Here is an 18,408-nt window from a genome sequence, read left to right as displayed (position 1 = left end):
TATCGGGTTGCATGTACCAGGGGTGGCATGCAAAGCGACCGACGCGTACGCACCATAGACGCGCACGCGTGGATTGTCAGGATGGAGAGAGGACGCGTGAGCGTGCCCTACGCATACGCGTGGAGGTAGCTGCGCGTTTCGCGCAGTGTTCGTGCGATGTTCGCACAACTCTTGGGAAAATGTACCAAGAGTTGCAAACGCGCAATCGACGCGCATGCATCTGTTACGTGCGTGGATGGCCCTTTTTTTTTCATACACATGAGGAGAGTTAATTAAAGCACAAAATTGGTAGTAATGCATGCTAAAGGGGTCAAAAACATCAAAGATCTCATGTAACATTCAACCTTAAGCATTTATTCAACATCTCAATTCAATCAAACCATTATCAATGGACTCCTCATGAGCAATTTAGCATAAAAATCAAGCAAAAAGCAACTATACTATGAACAAACTCACAAATCACAAATCAAGCAATCACCAAAGGTACAAAAATTCTACAAGCTATGTGCAAGAACTATAAGCAAAGGTAGATCGTACCATAGTGGGGTGTCTCCCACTTAGCACTTTTCTTTAACGTCCTTAAGTTGGACGGTCATTAGCTCAAATCTCTTCGCCTTCGGGTGCATCCTCAAGGAGGAACACCTCAACCTCTTTGTTGCTTTTCATCTTTTCTCCATGGTATAGCTTCAGACGATGACCATTAACCTTGAAGATATTGGGGCTTGAGGGATGGTGCAAGTGGTAGACCCCATATAGAGGAGAACTAACTCTCCCGCTCTAAACTCTCTTCTAAAAATGTTTCTATCATGCACCGCTTTCATCTTCTCCTTGTAAAGCCTTGAATTCTCATATGCTTCCAAGCGAAGGTTCTCAAGCTCCACCAATTGTAGCTTCCTTTCAACGCGCACCCCAAATCCTGTGTTTAACTCTTTTACGGCCCAATATGCTTTATACTCTATCTCCACCGATAGATGGTAAGCCTTTCCATAAACCAACCGGAATGGGCTCATACCAATCGGCTTCTTGTAGGCCGTTCGGTAGGCCCAAAGCGCATCACCAAGCTTAGAACTCCAATATTTCCTGTGAGGCTTCTTAACCTTTTCCAATATGCGCTTGATTTTCCGATTGGAGACCTCGGCTTGGCCGTTCATTTGTGGGTGGTATGCCATGGCCACTTTATGGATGATGCCATACTTCTTCATTAACCCTGCCATTCTTTTGTTGAAAAAATGCGAGCCTTGATCACTCACGATTGCTCGTGGCAATCCAAAGTGGCAAATAATGTTATTCCGAACAAAAGAAATCACTACATTAGCATCATCGGTTCTAGTGGGGATTGCCTCCACCCACTTGGAAACATAGTCAACGGCTAGCAAAATGTACATGAAACCATTAGAATTTGTAAAGGATCCCATAAAGTCAATACCCCAAACATCAAAGATTTCACAAAACAACATTGTTTGTTGGGGTATCTCATTCTTCTTAGAGATATTTCCAAACCTAAGACATTGTGGACAAGAACTACAAAAGAGAGATGCATCTTTGAAAAGGGTAGGCCACCAAAACTCACAATCCAAGACCTTCCGAGCCGTCCTTTGAGGACCAAAATAGCCACCACTCTTGGAAGAGTGGCAAGCCTCTAAAATAGCTTGATGCTCGAATTACGGTATACACCTTCGAATTACGTGATCGGCACCACATCTCCATAAGTATGGGTCATCCCATACATAATATTTGGGTTCGCTTTTGAGCTTATCCTTTTGATGTTGAGGAAAATTAGGAGGAAAGGTGCGAGCAACCAAGTAATTGGCAATAGGTGCATACCAAGGGGTCACCTCGAATATTGCTAGCAAGCCCTCGAGAGGGAATGTATCATTAATAGGAGTGGAATTGCCCTTTGTGTGCTCAAGGCGACTCAAGTAGTCCGCCACTAAGTTTTGCAAACCACTCCTATCTTTGATTTCTAGGTCAAATTCTTGCAATAGCAACACCTATCGGATCAACCTAGGTTTGGATTCTTTTTTGGCCAACAAATATTTCAATGCCGCATGATTCGAGTATACCACCACCTTAGAGCCAAGTAGATAAGCCTGAAATTTATCCAAGGTAAAGACAATAGCTAACAACTCTTTCTCGGTGGTGGTATAATTGGATTGCGCTCCATCTAAATTTTTTGAGGCATAGGCAATGACATAAGGAATTTTACCCTTGCGCTGTGCTAGCGCCGCTCCCACCACGTAGTTTGATGCATCACACATTATCTCGAATAGCCGAGTCCAATCCGGCCCTCTAACGATGGGATCTTGGGTCAAAGCAATCTTGAGCTTGTCAAACGCCTCCATGCACTCTTCACTTAAATCAAATTCCACATCATTTTGCAACAATCGATAGAGAGGTAACGCCACCTTACTAAAGTCCTTAATGAATCGCCGGTAAAAACCTGCATGTCCAAGAAACACACGGACTTCCCTCACAGAAGAGGGGTAAGGCATACTAGAAATAACATTGACCTTTGTTGGATCCACCGAGATCCCATCTTTAGAGACAATGTGTCCTAAAATAATACCTTGTCTAACCATAAAATGGCATTTCTCAAAATTTAACACAAGGTTTGATTTAGTACACCTCTCTAGAACTTTTGCTAGATTGTCCAAGCAAAGGACAAAAGAGTCCCCATAAATAGAAAAATCATCCATGAACACCTCCATGCATTGCTCCAAAAGATCCGCAAGTATACTCATCATACACCTTTGGAACGTTGCCGGTGCGTTGCACAAGCCAAATGCCATTCTCTTATACGCATACGTTCCGAACAGGCATGTGAAGGTGGTTTTTTCTTGGTCATTTGGAGTAATGTGGATTTGAAAATATCCAGAATAGCCATCTAAGAAACAGTAATGAGATTTACCACATGATCAACCATTTGATCGATGAAGGGCAACGGAAAGTGATCCTTCCTAGTGGCCAAGTTTAGGCGCCGATAGTCAATACACACCTTCCATGACTTTTGGACTCTTGTGGCTATAAGCTCTCCTTGTTCGTTCTTGATTGTAGTAACACCAGATTTTTTCGAAACCACTTGGACGGGACTCACCCACTCTCTATCCGAAATTGGATAGATAATGTCTGCTTCTAATAACCGGGTGACCTCCTTCTTCACAACCTCTAGAATGGTAGGATTGAGATGCCTTTGAGGTTGTCTAACGGATTTGGCTCCTTCTTCTAAGAAAATTCAGTGTTCACACACTTGGGGGCTAATGCCAATTAAGTCTGCTAAGCTCCACCCAATGGCCTTCTTGTTCCTCCTTAAGACATTAAGCAACTTCTCCTCTTGGTGGGGGGAGAGCTCCTTAGAAAAAATTACCGGGAGCTTTTGGTCATCTTCAAGGAAGGCATATTTTAGGTGGGCCGGGAGTGGTTTCAAATCTATCTTTTGTTCATGACTCGGCATTTTGTCATCCGGTGACATTGGAGATGATAAGACATCTTCTTCACATACATGGGAACTCCCCACACTTGGTTCTTCAATCATACTCTTTCCATCAAAATTATCTTGTTGAACTTGGGCCACAACATTGTTAATCAAATCACATCGAAAAATAGAGTGATCCTCTAGTGGATGTCTCATGGCTTCATCAAGATTAAAGCTCACTTCTCTTCCATCGATCTCAAATGAGTAGGTACCCGAAAACGCGTCTAATTTGAATCGGGCGGTCTTCCAAAATGGCCTCCCTAGCAAAATAGATGAAGTCCTTCCAGAATCACTAGGGGGAATCTTGAGAATATGAAAATCAATCGGGAAGACCAACCCCTTTATACTTACTAAAACTTCCTCCGCAATACCAACTACGGAAATTATGCTTTTGTCCGCCAAAACAAACCGGGCGGCCGACCGTTTCAATGGTGGAAGCTTTAAGACTTCATAGACGGACAAGGGCATAATACTCACGCAAGCGCCAAGATCGCACATACAATCAACAAATTCAACTGCATCTATGGTGCACGTTATTAGGCAAGGGTCGGGGTCACCACACTTCTCCGGCACACCATCCATTAAAGCGGAGATTGAACTTCCCAATGGAATAGTTTCTAATTCACAAATTTTTTCCTTATTCATACATAAGTCCTTTAGAAACTTTGCATATTTAGGTACTTGGCGGATAGCATCAAAGAGAGGAATGGTTACCTCAACTTTCTTGAACATCTCCACTATTTTGGGATCCAACTCAACTCGCTTCTTAGTCTTCCTTGCCAATGTGGGAAATGGGATTGGAGTAGCATCTTGCAAGACATCCCCATCCTTAGGTATTCCTCCCCTTGGTTGAGCAATCACTTCTTCAACTACCTCTTGGGCTTCATCCTCCTCTTCAACTTCTTCTATCTCAACCCCATCTTCAACCTCTATTGGACTTGGCTCTTCATGACTCCTCTCTTGCAATTTGGTACCAGACCTCAAGGTAATGGCATTGATGCCACCCTTGGGGTTGGGTAGAGGTTGAGAGGGTAAGGCACTTGAACTTGAGGGTTGAGTGGTAGAGGTATAGGTAGAGCTTGAGGGTGGTTCTATTCGGGAAATAAAGGCTTGGAGTGTAGAATTGAGACTGGTAAGGCTTGTGGCAGGTGTTGTTTGAAGCTCCTTTTGCCCTTGGAGGATGGAGCGGAGTGCCTCATCTTGGTTGGAAGAAGGGGAAGGATAAGTGATTTGGGGGGCTTGTGGTTAATTGGATGGAGGTGCTTGCCTTTGATGAGGTGCTTGGTAGGTTTGGGAGACTCTTCCTTGGTTTTAGTTTTGGTATGGGAGATTTTGTTGGTATTAGTTTTGTTAGTTGTTGTTGTTGTTCCATCTTTGGTTCCCACTATTGTCTCTTCCTCCTTGATTATAATTGTCCCTCCATCCTTGGTTAGAGTTATCTTGCCACCCTTGATTAAAATTATCCCCTTGGCTATAGTTTCCTGCTTGTTGATGATAACCTTTGTTTGGACGATTGTAGTAGGCATTAGTAGCCGCCAAAGTATTATCTTCTTGGAGGTTTGGACATTCATCAGTGTAATGGGTGTAACAAGAGCAAATTCCGCACACTCTTTGGGGGACCAATTGTGGACTTTGTTGTGGTTGAGGAGGTGGAGGTTGTTGTTGATTTAGTTGGAGTTGCTTTAGAATGTTTGTCATTTCTCCCAAGGTTTTGGTAAGGGCGGTGGTCTCACCACTAGTAGAAATTTCATTTATAGCTCTTGGATGGTTGTTTCTTTGTCTAGCATGTTGGGTGGACTAGGCCAAATCGATGATCAATTGCCATGCCTCCTCCGCCGTTCTATACTTTGTCAAGAAACCATTATTTGAGGCATCCAAGAGGATCTTGTCTTGTGGTTTCATTCCTTGGCAAAAATAGCTTATCAACACTAGAGTGTCAATCATATGGTGAGGGCATGAGTCAAGCAGTTTCCGAAACCTTTCCCAATACTCGTATAGAGTTTCCATTTCACCTTGGACAATGCATAAAATTTCTTTCCTCAATTTATCCGTCACCTCCGAAGGAAAGAATTTATCTAAGAACTCCCTTCTAAGAAAATTCCAATCACCAACAATCTCATCGGACAAAGTGTAAAATCACTCTTTGGCTCTTCCCTCTAGAGGGAAAGGGAAGGCAAACAACCAAATAGCAACCTCATCAGAACCCTCCCGCCTTGTTATTGAACACACACCTTGAAAATCGCTAAGGTGTCTAATAGGATCTTGGGCGGAGAGTCCATGAAACTTGGGTAGAAGATGAATCAAAGCAGTCTTGAGTTCAAAATTAGTGTTTAACTCCGGATAATGCACTTGAAGCGGTTGAAAAACAAAGTCTGGAGCACCGGCTTCCTTAAGAGTGACTCTCCTTGGAGTGGCCATCGGTTCGGTACCTAGATTGATAGAAGAAGAATTAGTAGTATCGATGGAAGAATAGATGGTTTCTTCCTCAAATGACGTGTCCAATTCACCCTCGGATACGGTTAGTGAATTGGTAAAAACCCTTTCACCACCTTCAAAGGCTAACCGTCTTCTAGCTTGCCTAAGATGTGAGATAGTTCTCTCAATTTCTGGATCAAAAGGGGCTAAGCTAGGATCCGGTAGTGAATGAGTCTTTCAAAGAAAGAAGTATGGAGCTCATGACAATAAGATGCACTAAACAAAGATTAATCCTAACTAACAATTGAACTATCAAACAATCAATGAATGCAAGTATTCACATATCCATATATTTACACTAACCAACAACATGGCACACAATTGCAACTCCCCGGCAATGGCGCCATTTTGATGAGTGATATTTTGTCGGTATAGAATTCTCTAATGGAATTATATCGTGAGTATAGCTCTAAACCAACAAACTATAATGCATCAAACAAAGAAAGTGTGTGTCCACAATTCAAATCAATAACCGAGAGTATTAGTCTCGAGTCGTTCTCCCTAGGAGTTGCCTTAGGATGCACATCATTGGTTAGGAATCTCTTGGTGTTGAGGTTGAATACGAGAAGTGTAAACTAGCTTGCAAAAAAGTAACAAACAATTGACAATGAAACTAAGGGGCACAAGAATTTGAAATCAAGCAAGAGTGAATGACAATCAATCAATATAAAAGCCTTAGCTAGGGTTGAGAATTAAAAGTCCTATCATCATTATCTCCATCAATCATGACATCAATTGGTTATTGCTCCACTTAGTTAACCTTTAACTATGAAGGAAAGTCAAGTGAAGATAATCAATTTGAGTCCACAAGTCCTATTCTAATCCTAGGGAGAGACTAAAGTTAGTGTCATTCAAATCAATTAGTAATTTCCAATTGTCAATCAACAAAGGACCTTAATAATTCAAGTGTTTTCAATTACCCAACCCCTAAGCCAAGAGTGAAGAACTACTCCATAGCTAAATTTGACGTTTCATCAAGCATTTGGTGAGCAATAATGGAAGACATCATGAAATTGGAGAAAGGAATTGAATTAAGGCTATCTATTACAAAAAATCAACAACAATCAAACAATTAACAACAATGAAAGTGAAACTCCTCAATTCATTAATGGAAATCAAAGTAACAAAGGTCTAGATACAAGATCTACAATACTAGAACATCAAAAATACTAAATTGAGAATAGAAGAAGAGGATCTACAATCTAGAGCAATGCAAACTTGAATCAAATTTAGATCTCACCAAAGTATCCAAGTACAATTGGGATTGAGAAAGTCAAAAACCCTAGAGAGAAGTTGGAGTTTCTCTCCCTAAAAATGTAACTTCCAAAAGTAACTAACTAGAAAAGAGTGTAAAAGATGTGTTCTCCTTCAATCCTTGGTTCTTTTAATCTTTTCCCGTCAGAATTCCTCTCAGAATTGGGCCTAGGAACCCTCTGAAATTGCTAAAAACGTTTTCACTAAAGGGGTCACGTGCGCGTATCACGCGTACGCGTGGCTTATGCGTACGCGTCGATGGGCTTTTGTGATCCACGCGTATGCGTCAGGTGTGCGTACGCGTCGATGAAGATTTCGCCCAGCGACGCCTGTGCATCCATGCTTGCGCACCAATTTCAGAATTCATCTCCCACGCGTGCACGTCGGTGCTAATACTCCAAAGCTCCATTTTCCATGCTCCTTCCACTTATGCATGCTTTCTTCCTCTCTTCTAGACCATTCTTGCCCCCCTATAAACTCTGAAATCACTCAACAAATGGATTACAGCATCAAATGGTAATAGAGGGAGATAAAAATATAGCACAATTAAGGCCTAAAAAGTATGTTTTCATTCATCAAGCAAACTCGGGAAAGAAACATAAAACCATACATTTTATATGGATAAGTGTGACAAAATATTGGTAAAAACCTCTAAATTCTACACAAAGTGAACCCTAAGATTGGGGTTCATCAATACCAAAACTACCAATTTTACGCTATTGTGGCAAAGGCTAAACAAGGAATGGTCCTTTGGGGATTGCTTAAAATCATATCGAAGGAGGGCAGATGAAAATTTTGCAAACCAGCAACGTGGAGCCTGCCGCAGTCCGTAGAGAGACTTTTGAAGTTTACAGACCAGTCCTTGTTGAGGCACTTGAAAACCAGGGGGAAGCTTCATGTAAATATCCTCATCAAGTTCTCCATGAAGAAATGCATTGTGGACATCCATCTGGTGGAGTTCACAATCCTGGGCTGCTGCCATTGCAAGTGTTGTGCAAATTGTTACCATCTTTACCATTGGGAAAAATGTTTCATTGTAATCCAAGTCTTTCACTTGATTATTTCCCAAAATTACCAGTCTTGCTTTGAACCTCTCTATTGTCCCGTCAAAATTTTTTTTAATTTTATAAACCCACTTACACCCATGTGCTTTCTTTCCTGAGGGAACTGTTATGAGCTTCCAAGTGTCATTGAGTTGAAGTGCACAAATTTCTTGGGACATCACTTCACGCCAATGCTCATCTGTAACTGCTTGAGAGAAAAATAGAGGCTCCTATTCTGTCTGGAGATAAGCAAGAAAACTACGGTGTTGTTTGGAAAAAGAATTATAATTCACAAAATTTTGTATAAGATAGGACACACCTGAGGATTTTGATGGAGAGGGAGGTTGGTCGGTAGGGTTTATTTGTATCGTGACAGTACAGACAAAATCGCGCAACCTGATTGAGGGTGTCTTCATGTGGTGACCCCGACCAAGTGGAACGTCCATTGTGACTAGTGGTAGATCGGAAGTCGGCGTTGTTTCTACTGCACTTGGTTCTGATGTATCGTCAGCGATGTACCCTTTAATGTCTTCATTAAGCTCATTCCCCCTTGTTTGTCAATAGGTGCTTCAATGAGGGAATTCCCAGCACAGTCATTTAAGTGTGGAGTACTGGGCCCAAGTGTGGGAGTTGAACTTGGCCTATTGTGTGTGTCTTCTTCAATAATTGTTTCAAGCATAGGAGATTCAATATCTTCAATCTTTGGTTCCAAAGCCTGATCCACTTTAAAAGGGAACGTATCTTCAACAAAATGGACATCACGAGACACAAAGAAAAATTCTTTTTCCAAGTCAAATAATTTTCATCCTTTTTGCCCAAAAGGATACCCGACAAACACACATTTTCGGCTACGGCTGGAAAATTTGTCCCATTGCCTATTCTGATTTTGAGCATAACGCAAAGAGCCAAAAACCCGCAACTGCTCATAACTTGGAATTGTTCCATGAAAAACCTCATACGGAGTCCTGCCCTTCAATATTGAGGATGGCATACGATTAATTAAATAGCTAGCAGTTAAGACACATTCTCCCCAAAGCTGAATAGGAAGATTGCCTTGAAAACGTAATGATCTAGCAACATTGAGAATATGTCGATGTTTGCACTCCACTCATCCATTTTGTTGTGGTGTATTAACACATGACGATTGATGAACAATGCCTAGTTGTAGGAAGTATTGTTTTAAACACATGAATTCCGCTCCATTATCAGATCGAACCATTTTAACATACTTGTTATATTGGCCTTCAACCAAAGTGAAAAACTTTTTCAATATGATTAATACCTCAGCCTTTTCTTTCAACAAATATATCCAAACCGCTCGTGAACAATTATCCACAATAGTCAAGAAATATGAAGCACCACACGAGGAGGGAGTTCTATAGGGCCCCCACAAGTCACAATGAATTAAATAAAAAATATTGGAAGCTTGATAATCACTTAAAGGAAACATATCTCTTATTTGTTTAGATTTTCAAAAATTTCACAAATCTCATTGCTTGTATATTTCTCACTTACATTACAAAGCATTTGCACAATTAAATGATGGATGCCTGATAAACCCCAATTTCATGGTTTATCTTGTGCTTAATTTAGGGGATTTTATCACCTTTTCCCACATTTATTCAATGAAATAGCATGGTTTTGTAATTCTCCCTTAATTTGTGCTTAAGTGTAAAAACATGCTTTTGAGGCCCTAAATTGGTGATTTTAATTCACTTTAATTCCATTCGATGCCTTGATGTGTTTGTTGAGTGATTTCAGGTTCATAAGGCAAGTATTGGATGGAAGAAATGAAGAGAAAAGCATGTAAAGTGGAGAATTCATAAAAAAATGAGCATTTGGAGAATTGAGGGCCACGCGCATGCGTCATTCACGCGTACACGTGAGTAGGAGTTTTGGCCAGCGACGCGCACGCCTGACACTCGGCACGTGACCCACTTAAAGTAAAATTGCTGGGGGCGTTTTTTGAGCTGCCCAGGCCCAAATACAACTCGTTTCTGAGGGTATTTCATGCAGAATTGAAGATTGAGCAAAGGGGGGGAGCACTTAGTTGTAGCTTGGCATCATATAGTTTAGTTTCTAGAGAGAGAAGCTCCTTCTTCTCTCTAGAATTAGGGTTCTTAGGCTTATTTCCATCTTAGATCTAGGTTTAATTTATTGTTCTCATCTTGTGTTCTTTACATTTTCATGCTCTAGTAGTTTGATTCTATTAGTTTTCATGATGATTTCACCTTTATGCCTCTTTTATGTTATTGATGAACTCTTTTTGGATTTGGATCTCCTTTAATGCAATTTGATATTTGATGTTCTTTTGGTGTTAACCTTAGTTGCTATTATTGAGTTCTTGCTCTTGCTAGTTATGTTTGTTATTAATTCTTGCATTTGATGATGTTTACTTTTATTGCACTCTAGATGTTTGATAAAATGTTTCCTCTAGTTTTTGAGTAGTTCTCTTGACTCTTGGCCTAAGCTAAGGGAATTGGGTGACCTTGATTCATTGGGTCTCATTGAATTGGTGATTTGAGAACCCTATGTGGTCAATTTGATAACCATTGACTCTAGCCTACTACTAAGTCAATTAGTAGCTAGGTTAGGACTTATGGATTGATGTTGATCAAGCCTATTTGACGTACTTAATGCATTGAGGTAGACATTATACTTATTTCAAGCATAGGAGTAGACTTAATGGGTTGGCCTCTCGTAATTGTCAATATTTGGTTTGTAGACAAGGATGGTGATCTCAATTATCTAAGTCTAGCAAATGGTTCTTTCCTTTCTTTCAATACTTCTTGTCGTTTACTTTCTTGTTATTATATTTTCTTGTCGATTGAAAATCAAACCCCCTTGTTCTTCATAGCCAATAATTGATCACTTCATTGCAATTTCTTGTGAGACGACCCGAGGTTTAAATACTTCGGTTAATTTTTATTGGGATTTGTACTTGTGACAACTCAAATTTTTGTATGTGAGGATTCATTGTTGGTTTAGAACTATACTTGCAACGAGAATTCATTGGTGAAATTCTAAACCATACAACAAAACGCAAGCATCAAAATGGCGCCGTTGCTGGGGAATTGCAATGGTGCTATGTTGTTGGCTATTGTATATATTGTGAATATGTTTGCCTCTTGCTTTTTTGTTAGTTTTTGCTAGTTGTAGGACTTTGCTTTCTTTGTTCCTTGTTAGTTTTTGTTTTATTTTCTCTTGTCATCATGAATTCTCATCACTTTGGCTATGACTGTGGTTCAAACTCTGTTGTAGAAAATGGAAGCTTTAATGAAGATTTGCATCAAGGATTTGGAGATCAAGGGTGGGAGGAGCCCCAAGCTTATGGACAATCTTCTTGGCAACAATCTCCTCCCGAATCAAGTTTGACAAGAGTGCTTGGGACATGACTACTCTCCTCACGGAGATGCGCAAGGAACAAAAGGCATTTTATTCCATCCAAGCCATTCAAGCGCCATCCCAACATCATTACTCTCCGGATTCTTATGGGTACAATCCAAATCCTAATGCATACCAATCTAATGTGTGTGATGACCCTTATTGTGATTGTCAACCACAACCACCACATACATATGACCCCTTCCCTCAATATAGTCCCCAACAATCTTACTCATAAGCTTCATACCACCATTCACCCCCATATGACCCTAACCCATATCCACCATACCAACCACCATATGAATCATACCCAGAACCGCTATTCCAACACCAATATTCCCAAGAACCACAATTTCCATACACACCACCTCAAGACTTTCACCAATATAGACCACCTTCTAACTACAATACCTTTCCCTCAAATAATGAACCCTCTCTTCCACCACCACCTTCATCGGATGACCTAATGCGAGAGCAACAAGAACTTCTAGCTAGGTGTCTGAAGCAAGATGAAGAGCTTAAGGAGATAGAAGCCAAGGTTGCTATTGTGATGGAAGCCGTTAGCAACATGGTCTCATCCCGCCTAAGCCTATGCAATCAAGGCACTCCCATTGTTGAATGTGGAGAAGCATTCAAGGATCTTAGTGAGGGAATGGACTTAAAGCTTCAAGGGAAAGAAGAGGAGTTAAAGTAAGAAGTGCAACAAGAGAAGGAGGTAGAGATTATTGAACAAGAGGAAGTAGTGGTTGGAGATTTAGGATATGTTGAGTACATGGGAGAATCACAAGTTGAAAAGTCCTCTTCCAAGAAGCTTGATATTGATGTTGAAGAGGGTATACAACTGCCAAAGCATGTCATGGTTGAAGACTTGAAAGAAGTCGATCAAGGGATAGATTCAATCATTGATGAATTCTTATGTACAATTAAATCCTCTCCCACTGGGCTTGAAATTGAGATTAAAGAAGAAGATGCACAACCTCCCATATCCTTGGTGAGCAATAATGAGATGGAATTAGAAGAAAGCTACCAAGAAGAAGGTTTGGAAGAAGTTGGGCAATCAACAAGTCCTCCTGTATATGATGATTTCGCATCAACATATGATTCTGTTGAGCTTGATGAATCCTTCTCCACTATGGTTGGAATTGATGATGAGGTAGATTTCACTAGACCTCCTATCTATGATTTGAGTGCTGGAGAAGAGCTTGAAGACATTGGTGGAGAAGAGCTTGAACTTGAGGAAGCTTGGCAAGAGGCAAAGCTTGAAGAACCTTGCCAAGTGGTGGAAGCCTCTAGAAGAAGATGGACGGGAGTAGAACATGCTTTGTCAAGACCGTTGGGAACTCCTCTACCTGAGTTGCCGTCTAATCTTTCATTTGAGTGGGTAAAACTTCTAACTCTTAGCTTTCTTATCCCACTTGAGTATGGTATTATTGAGACGGATGGCCAACTTAGGGTGCTTTGTGGAATTAAGTGTAAGCGGAGGATGTTTAGTGGTTGGCGTTGTAAGTCTAGGCTCATTATGGTTGGAAGCTCAAAATTGAGGAGCATGGATTGGTGTAATGCTCAAATAGATGGGTCTAGGAGAGTAGTTTGGTGCCCTCATGAGAATTCGGCTTTCCTACCACCCGGAGGGAATCACCATGATCAATTTGAAGACGAGTGCGAAAATAAAGTATGGGATCCCAGACTACTAGAGGAGGATCAACCTTGGGAGCCTATGGTTTATGGAGAACTCCATCAGAGCTTAGAGGTAACATTGAATGATGGAGCTTATTGGAAGTCCAAGCATTGGTGGATGTTCAAGGATGGATTCAAGCGCAAGCCACCTTGATGAAGAGCTCCCCATAAGTCCAACTTAAGGACAATAAACAAAAGTGATAGGTGGGAGACACCCCACCATGGTAAACTCTTTTCATTTTTCCTTTTTGTAAATATTGGTAAAATTTGTTTAATTTCATATTTTGTTTGGTTTGTTGAGTTTAATTGGGAGTTTGGTATATTAAATAAGGTTTTATGGTGTTTTGGTAGCTGTTTGGAGGTGTGAAATGCTTGGTTTGGTGCAAGAACATGGAAAAATTTTGAAAAACAGAGCACCAACCCACACGTACGCGTGCCCCACGCGTATACGTGACCCAAGTTTTTTCGACCATCCACGCGCACGCGTCACCCAGGCATACGCGTGGATCCCAAATTTTCACCCCCAAGCCAAGAACCCGAGAGTTGTGCATCAAGTGTGCCAACTTTGTGCCTTCACCCACGCGTACGCGTATCTCACGCGTACGCGTCGACCCTCTCTGAATAACCCACCACGCGTATGCGTGACTCACGTGTACGTGTCGCTCCCATTTCACCACTCCACGCGCACGCATCACTGACGGGTACGCGTGGGCTGCCTTATTTTATCCATCTTCTTTTCTTCTCCCCTTTCCATTTCTTTCCTTCTTCTTTCTTCTTCTCTTTTCTTTTCACCCTTCAATCATCATCCAACACTACCAAACACCATCTATAACCAATTCTTTTAGTTAGTTGGTTGGTTGTTTAGTTAGTTTAATTTTTGTTTAATCTTCTCTTTTCTTCATGATAAGTGTTGGATTATTAATCTTGTTTACTGTCTATTGCTGCTTATTATTAATTGAATGTTATTTTATCATAACTGTTTTTGATATTCATTGTGGGATCCTTTATTGAGGATACAATTTTGTTACTTGGTTTCGAGTTCTTAATGCTTAATGTTTTGAATACCAAGTACTTATACATTGCCTCCAAGTATATTAACTCTTTTGAATTGCATGTTTTGGCCACCATGCATTCATCATCCATCGTTAGACAATTGTACATTACCAATGCATTTTTTTAGGTGATGCTTGCTATGCTTGATCCATATTCACATCACCTATTTCATGCATTGAGATTTTGGAATTGTGAAATTGGATCGAAAGCTTACCTAAGTGGCATATTTTTGAGCTCTCTAAGCTTTGTGGACCATGCTTGCTATGTGATTGATTTTCACTTCTACATTCTCTTTCTTATGTTCCATAGCATCCATGTGCTCCACCTCTATGTCACTTAGGTGTTGCAAATAAACTTCAATATGTGTCATTGTTTGATGTGTAAGTTTCACATTCTATCTTGTTCATTAAAGTTACCTTACACATCAATCAATGTCCATTCATGATCCAATTTCACAATTGCTTGACTTCGCTTGAATGCTTTTATGCTTCTTTATTGCTTGTTTGGTTGTCTCAACCTACAAGTTTTCTTTAAAGTATTTCAAGCACACTAGAATGAGTGAAGTATATACTTTCTTTGTGTAATTGTGACATAACTCTCTATGATAGTGTGTGTGTTCTAAAGGGCGCCTAATTTAGAATTCACACACCTATTCTTTCTTAATGTCACCTTAATTCACTCACCCCATTCTAGTGATTTACCTCATTCCAACAATTTACGCTTCCTTGCTTTTGTATTTTCTCATCTTACAGTGTTATTTTCTGTTTTTCATGACCGATGCACTATAAACAAAAAATGGAAGCGGAAGAAAGAACACGCAATACCGGTTGATCCGCCAGCTGAAGATGGCACAATTCGGAAAGTCGCCATACCCCCTTGCTCATCTTTGAATGCACCGAGGACGGTGCAAACTTTGAAGTGTGGGGAGGTCGTCCGACCAGTCGACATTTTTGGGTGATAAATTTCTAATCCCAACACTTTTGCATCTCATTTTAGGTCTTCTAGAATTTTTTAGTTGCATTTTATTATTTTGCATACGTATACATAATAAGCTTAGTCAAAATAATGAGATTTTTCAAGAAATTTATCTATAGGGCACCGTAATTGATTGAAAAAAAAAATTTAGAACTTGCTTGAATTACATATATTGTGGAACATGATTTTTGAGCTAAGAACACAAGCATGTGAGATTTGAACCTAATTGTGTGGTTACATTATACAACCACTTATTTTTATTCTTGTGTGTATTGTTCTCTTTCTATGAATGCAATCATTGATTTGTTTGATTCTTTATGTCCATTATTTTGTGTATGAATGCACTTATATGATTGAGGCCATTGTTCATTGAGCTCACTTACCACTACAAGAAAAGGTAATATTTGTAACAAAAAAACGTTACAAAAAATCAAAATTTTGGAACAAAAGGATTTTGTAACAAAAAAAGGGGCCATTGCAGTATGTCCCGTTACAAAAAGTTTTTGTAACAAAAAATAAAACTATTACAATTCAAAGTAATATTTTGTAACAACTTTTTCTGATACAAAAAATCAAAAGTCGTTACAAAAGTGATACAAATTTTGATCTTCAAAATATTTTTGGTGACAATATATTTTTTCCTATCATAAAATTGTGTTACAAAATGTAACTTGATTTTGTAACATTTTTTTCTTTAGTTAGGAAAGCAAAATAATTATTTTGTAACAGCTTTTTTTTAATAAAAATTGCATGCATAATTTACCAAATTATTTTTTTAATTAACTTAACTATTTTACTAAGCAAGTGAACATTTATATAATACGTAAAAACATACATAATTCAAACATGCTTCATTTAACTATAATTGTTTTAAAACAAAATAACATTGTGAGTACATTGATTAGTTCTACAAGTTATATTTCTTGCACAAGTTTAACCAAAAGTTAAAAATCTAACATAGATTAGTGTCTCTATGAATCAAAATATTCTTGAGCCTTCAAGGTAGCATGTTGTCACCATTTTAGCACTCCTGTAAATAAAAAAAAACGAAACAAAAAATTAGAAACAAGTTAAGATATAACACTAATTATAATTTTTTCCATTAACTTTTATCCAAAATATTCTGAAAAATTTTGGCATAACCTCCCTAAAACTTAGATATTTCCACCGTCTACGGTTCCATCAAAAACAACCAATTCACTACTTATTTCTCAGCCAATACACAACCAAATTTATCAAACCAAATAATAGGGACAATATTCTTGAAGTGACACAAATCAGTTTAATTTGAAGCCATATCTGTTAACTAAGGTAATGAGGTTGGTAATGGACAAAGAATGCAAAAGAAAACCAAATATACTACCCAGAGCCCAAACTCTCCTATCAGGAAACAAAGCTGAACAGGATCGAGTGAATCGTACATGAACTCTGGAATGCTAGCTTCCTTAGCATTGATACAATGAAGAAGTCACATCTTTAATCCATCTCCTCCTCCACTACAATTCCTTTTCACAGGCGGATGACTCACAAGCACAAACAGTTGAGATCATAAATTGTAAGTCCAAAGATATCTTGTTCTGTCAAACAAAATGTATAATCATGCATACTTACCAAGTAATTATGAATAACAAATTTCTCTCCACATTTGATAGAAGTTTCTACTCATCTCCATAGTACAAGTTTTCAAAACCACTAACCAATGCAATAAATAAATAACTGTGTAAAAAACGTACATATGAAATCACTTGAAAGTGGAAGCCACTATCACTACAGAGTGCATACCATGTTACATGTGCAACATGTCAAGTTATTCTTCTACATAATATTTCACATGCTCTCCTCCATTATTAGAACCAGTTAACTAATTAGAAGCATGAAAACAAATTAAATTAAACTAATGAAAGAATAAAGGCAGAGACTCATAGAGTAATTAGAGTCAACCTGAGAGATAGAAACTTAAAACACTTTAATTTGTTTTGGGAGTGGGAGGGCCCGGCTTAACGTATTCCTTATGTAACACAATGCTTGCTTCCTCTCCACAAACTCTCTTTTTTCTAAGTTCAAAAGCAGAGACCAATTAAAAGTGCTTTATCAAGCAAAGAAGTAAGCTCAATTGAGTGCCCCATCCTTTCTCATCTCCAAAGTACTAGCAAACAAAGGAAACTTCTTTCATTTTTCTTTTCTTTTCTTTTTTTGGTTATGAATTATATTCTCCACGAGATGCAATTATCTTCCGCTTGGAAACATCCATATTATATAGAAACGATGTTAAATCTTCATTTCCACTAGAATCTATTTATCACAATTTTAAATCCAAGACTTTGATTAGTGAAAACTAACATGCACCAACAGAGTTAGTTCCCACTGGTTAAGGAAACATGTTTGTTGGATTTTTTAATTTTTAGGTATTAATATAAATTTTAACTTTTATTGTTTAATGTTTAATATTTAGTGGAATCAGCTAATTTATGAATGAAAGAAAAGTAATTATTGAAAAAGACTAAATAGTTTTTGTAGCTCATCTAATTTCAGCAAAAAAGTTTCACGTTTTCCACAACTTGAACAGTTATAAACTTCAATTCTGAAAGTTTCAGGCTAACAAACAACCACTGAATTTTATAGAAAAATTTAACCAGAAACTTTAAGAAAACTAGTCAGATCACAGCTATTGAGTAACAAAAGATGTATTTGTCAATAAGAACCTGAGAAGCATGCTAGGGGAATCAAAAGAAGGAATTCATTGAGAATGTAGTTTGAAAGCATCTAAATTTAGCATAGATCTGGAATCATTTCATCACCAATTATAAAAATTTAATCATGCAGAGTTGCTAACTTTACAAAACAAGGAAGCCCAACATTTTCTCATCTATTAATTTGAATAAAAAGAAAAGGGAAATAAAAAGAATAAAAAATATCTCACCAGTTTCAACTGAGAGCCTCATCAGCAGGATAGCCGGTGAAGATTTCAAAGACCTTATTGACATAGATGATGGGGAAATCAGGCTCAAGCGCATCACAAACAACAAACGAGGTTGGTGTTGTGATGGCAGGGATTTATACCGGTTCGAAATTCCA

General features: G+C 38.9%; 1 protein-coding gene across 1 annotated transcript; it reads right to left on the bottom strand.

Annotated features, from left to right (window-relative positions):
* Nucleotides 1-686: 686 nt before the first annotated feature.
* LOC148553002 (uncharacterized) lies at nucleotides 687-8,210 on the bottom strand. The gene is made up of 8 exons (XM_088494754.1): nucleotides 8,005-8,210; nucleotides 5,704-6,050; nucleotides 4,187-4,563; nucleotides 3,365-4,108; nucleotides 2,806-2,884; nucleotides 2,064-2,347; nucleotides 1,673-1,991; nucleotides 687-1,369 (listed from the first exon to the last, which is right to left on the bottom strand). The coding sequence occupies exons 1-8, from the start codon at nucleotides 8,208-8,210 to the stop codon at nucleotides 687-689; spliced, it is 3,039 nt and encodes a 1,012-aa protein (XP_088350880.1).
* Nucleotides 8,211-18,408: the final 10,198 nt, after the last annotated feature.

This window comes from Arachis ipaensis, chromosome B7 (genome assembly GCF_059453495.1).
Source record: "Arachis ipaensis isolate K30076 ecotype BB chromosome B7, ASM5945349v1, whole genome shotgun sequence".
NCBI lineage: Eukaryota > Viridiplantae > Streptophyta > Magnoliopsida > Fabales > Fabaceae > Arachis > Arachis ipaensis.
The sequence above is the reverse complement of the archived record's forward strand: the minus strand, read 5'-3'. Positions and strand labels throughout refer to the sequence as shown.

Excerpts from the sequence above, each read along its gene's own strand:
- LOC148553002 (XM_088494754.1), bottom strand. The coding sequence starts at position 8,210 with ATGGTAACAATTTGCACAACACTTGCAATGGCAGCAGCCCAGGATTGT. Across the intron at positions 4,564-5,703 it reads ACACCTTAGCGATTTTCAAG|AACCACCCTCAAGCTCTACC; the intron begins GTGTGTGTTCAA and ends TTTCCCGAATAG. Across the intron at positions 1,370-1,672 it reads CGATCACGTAATTCGAAGGT|CCGTTGACTATGTTTCCAAG; the intron begins GTATACCGTAAT and ends ACATTTTGCTAG.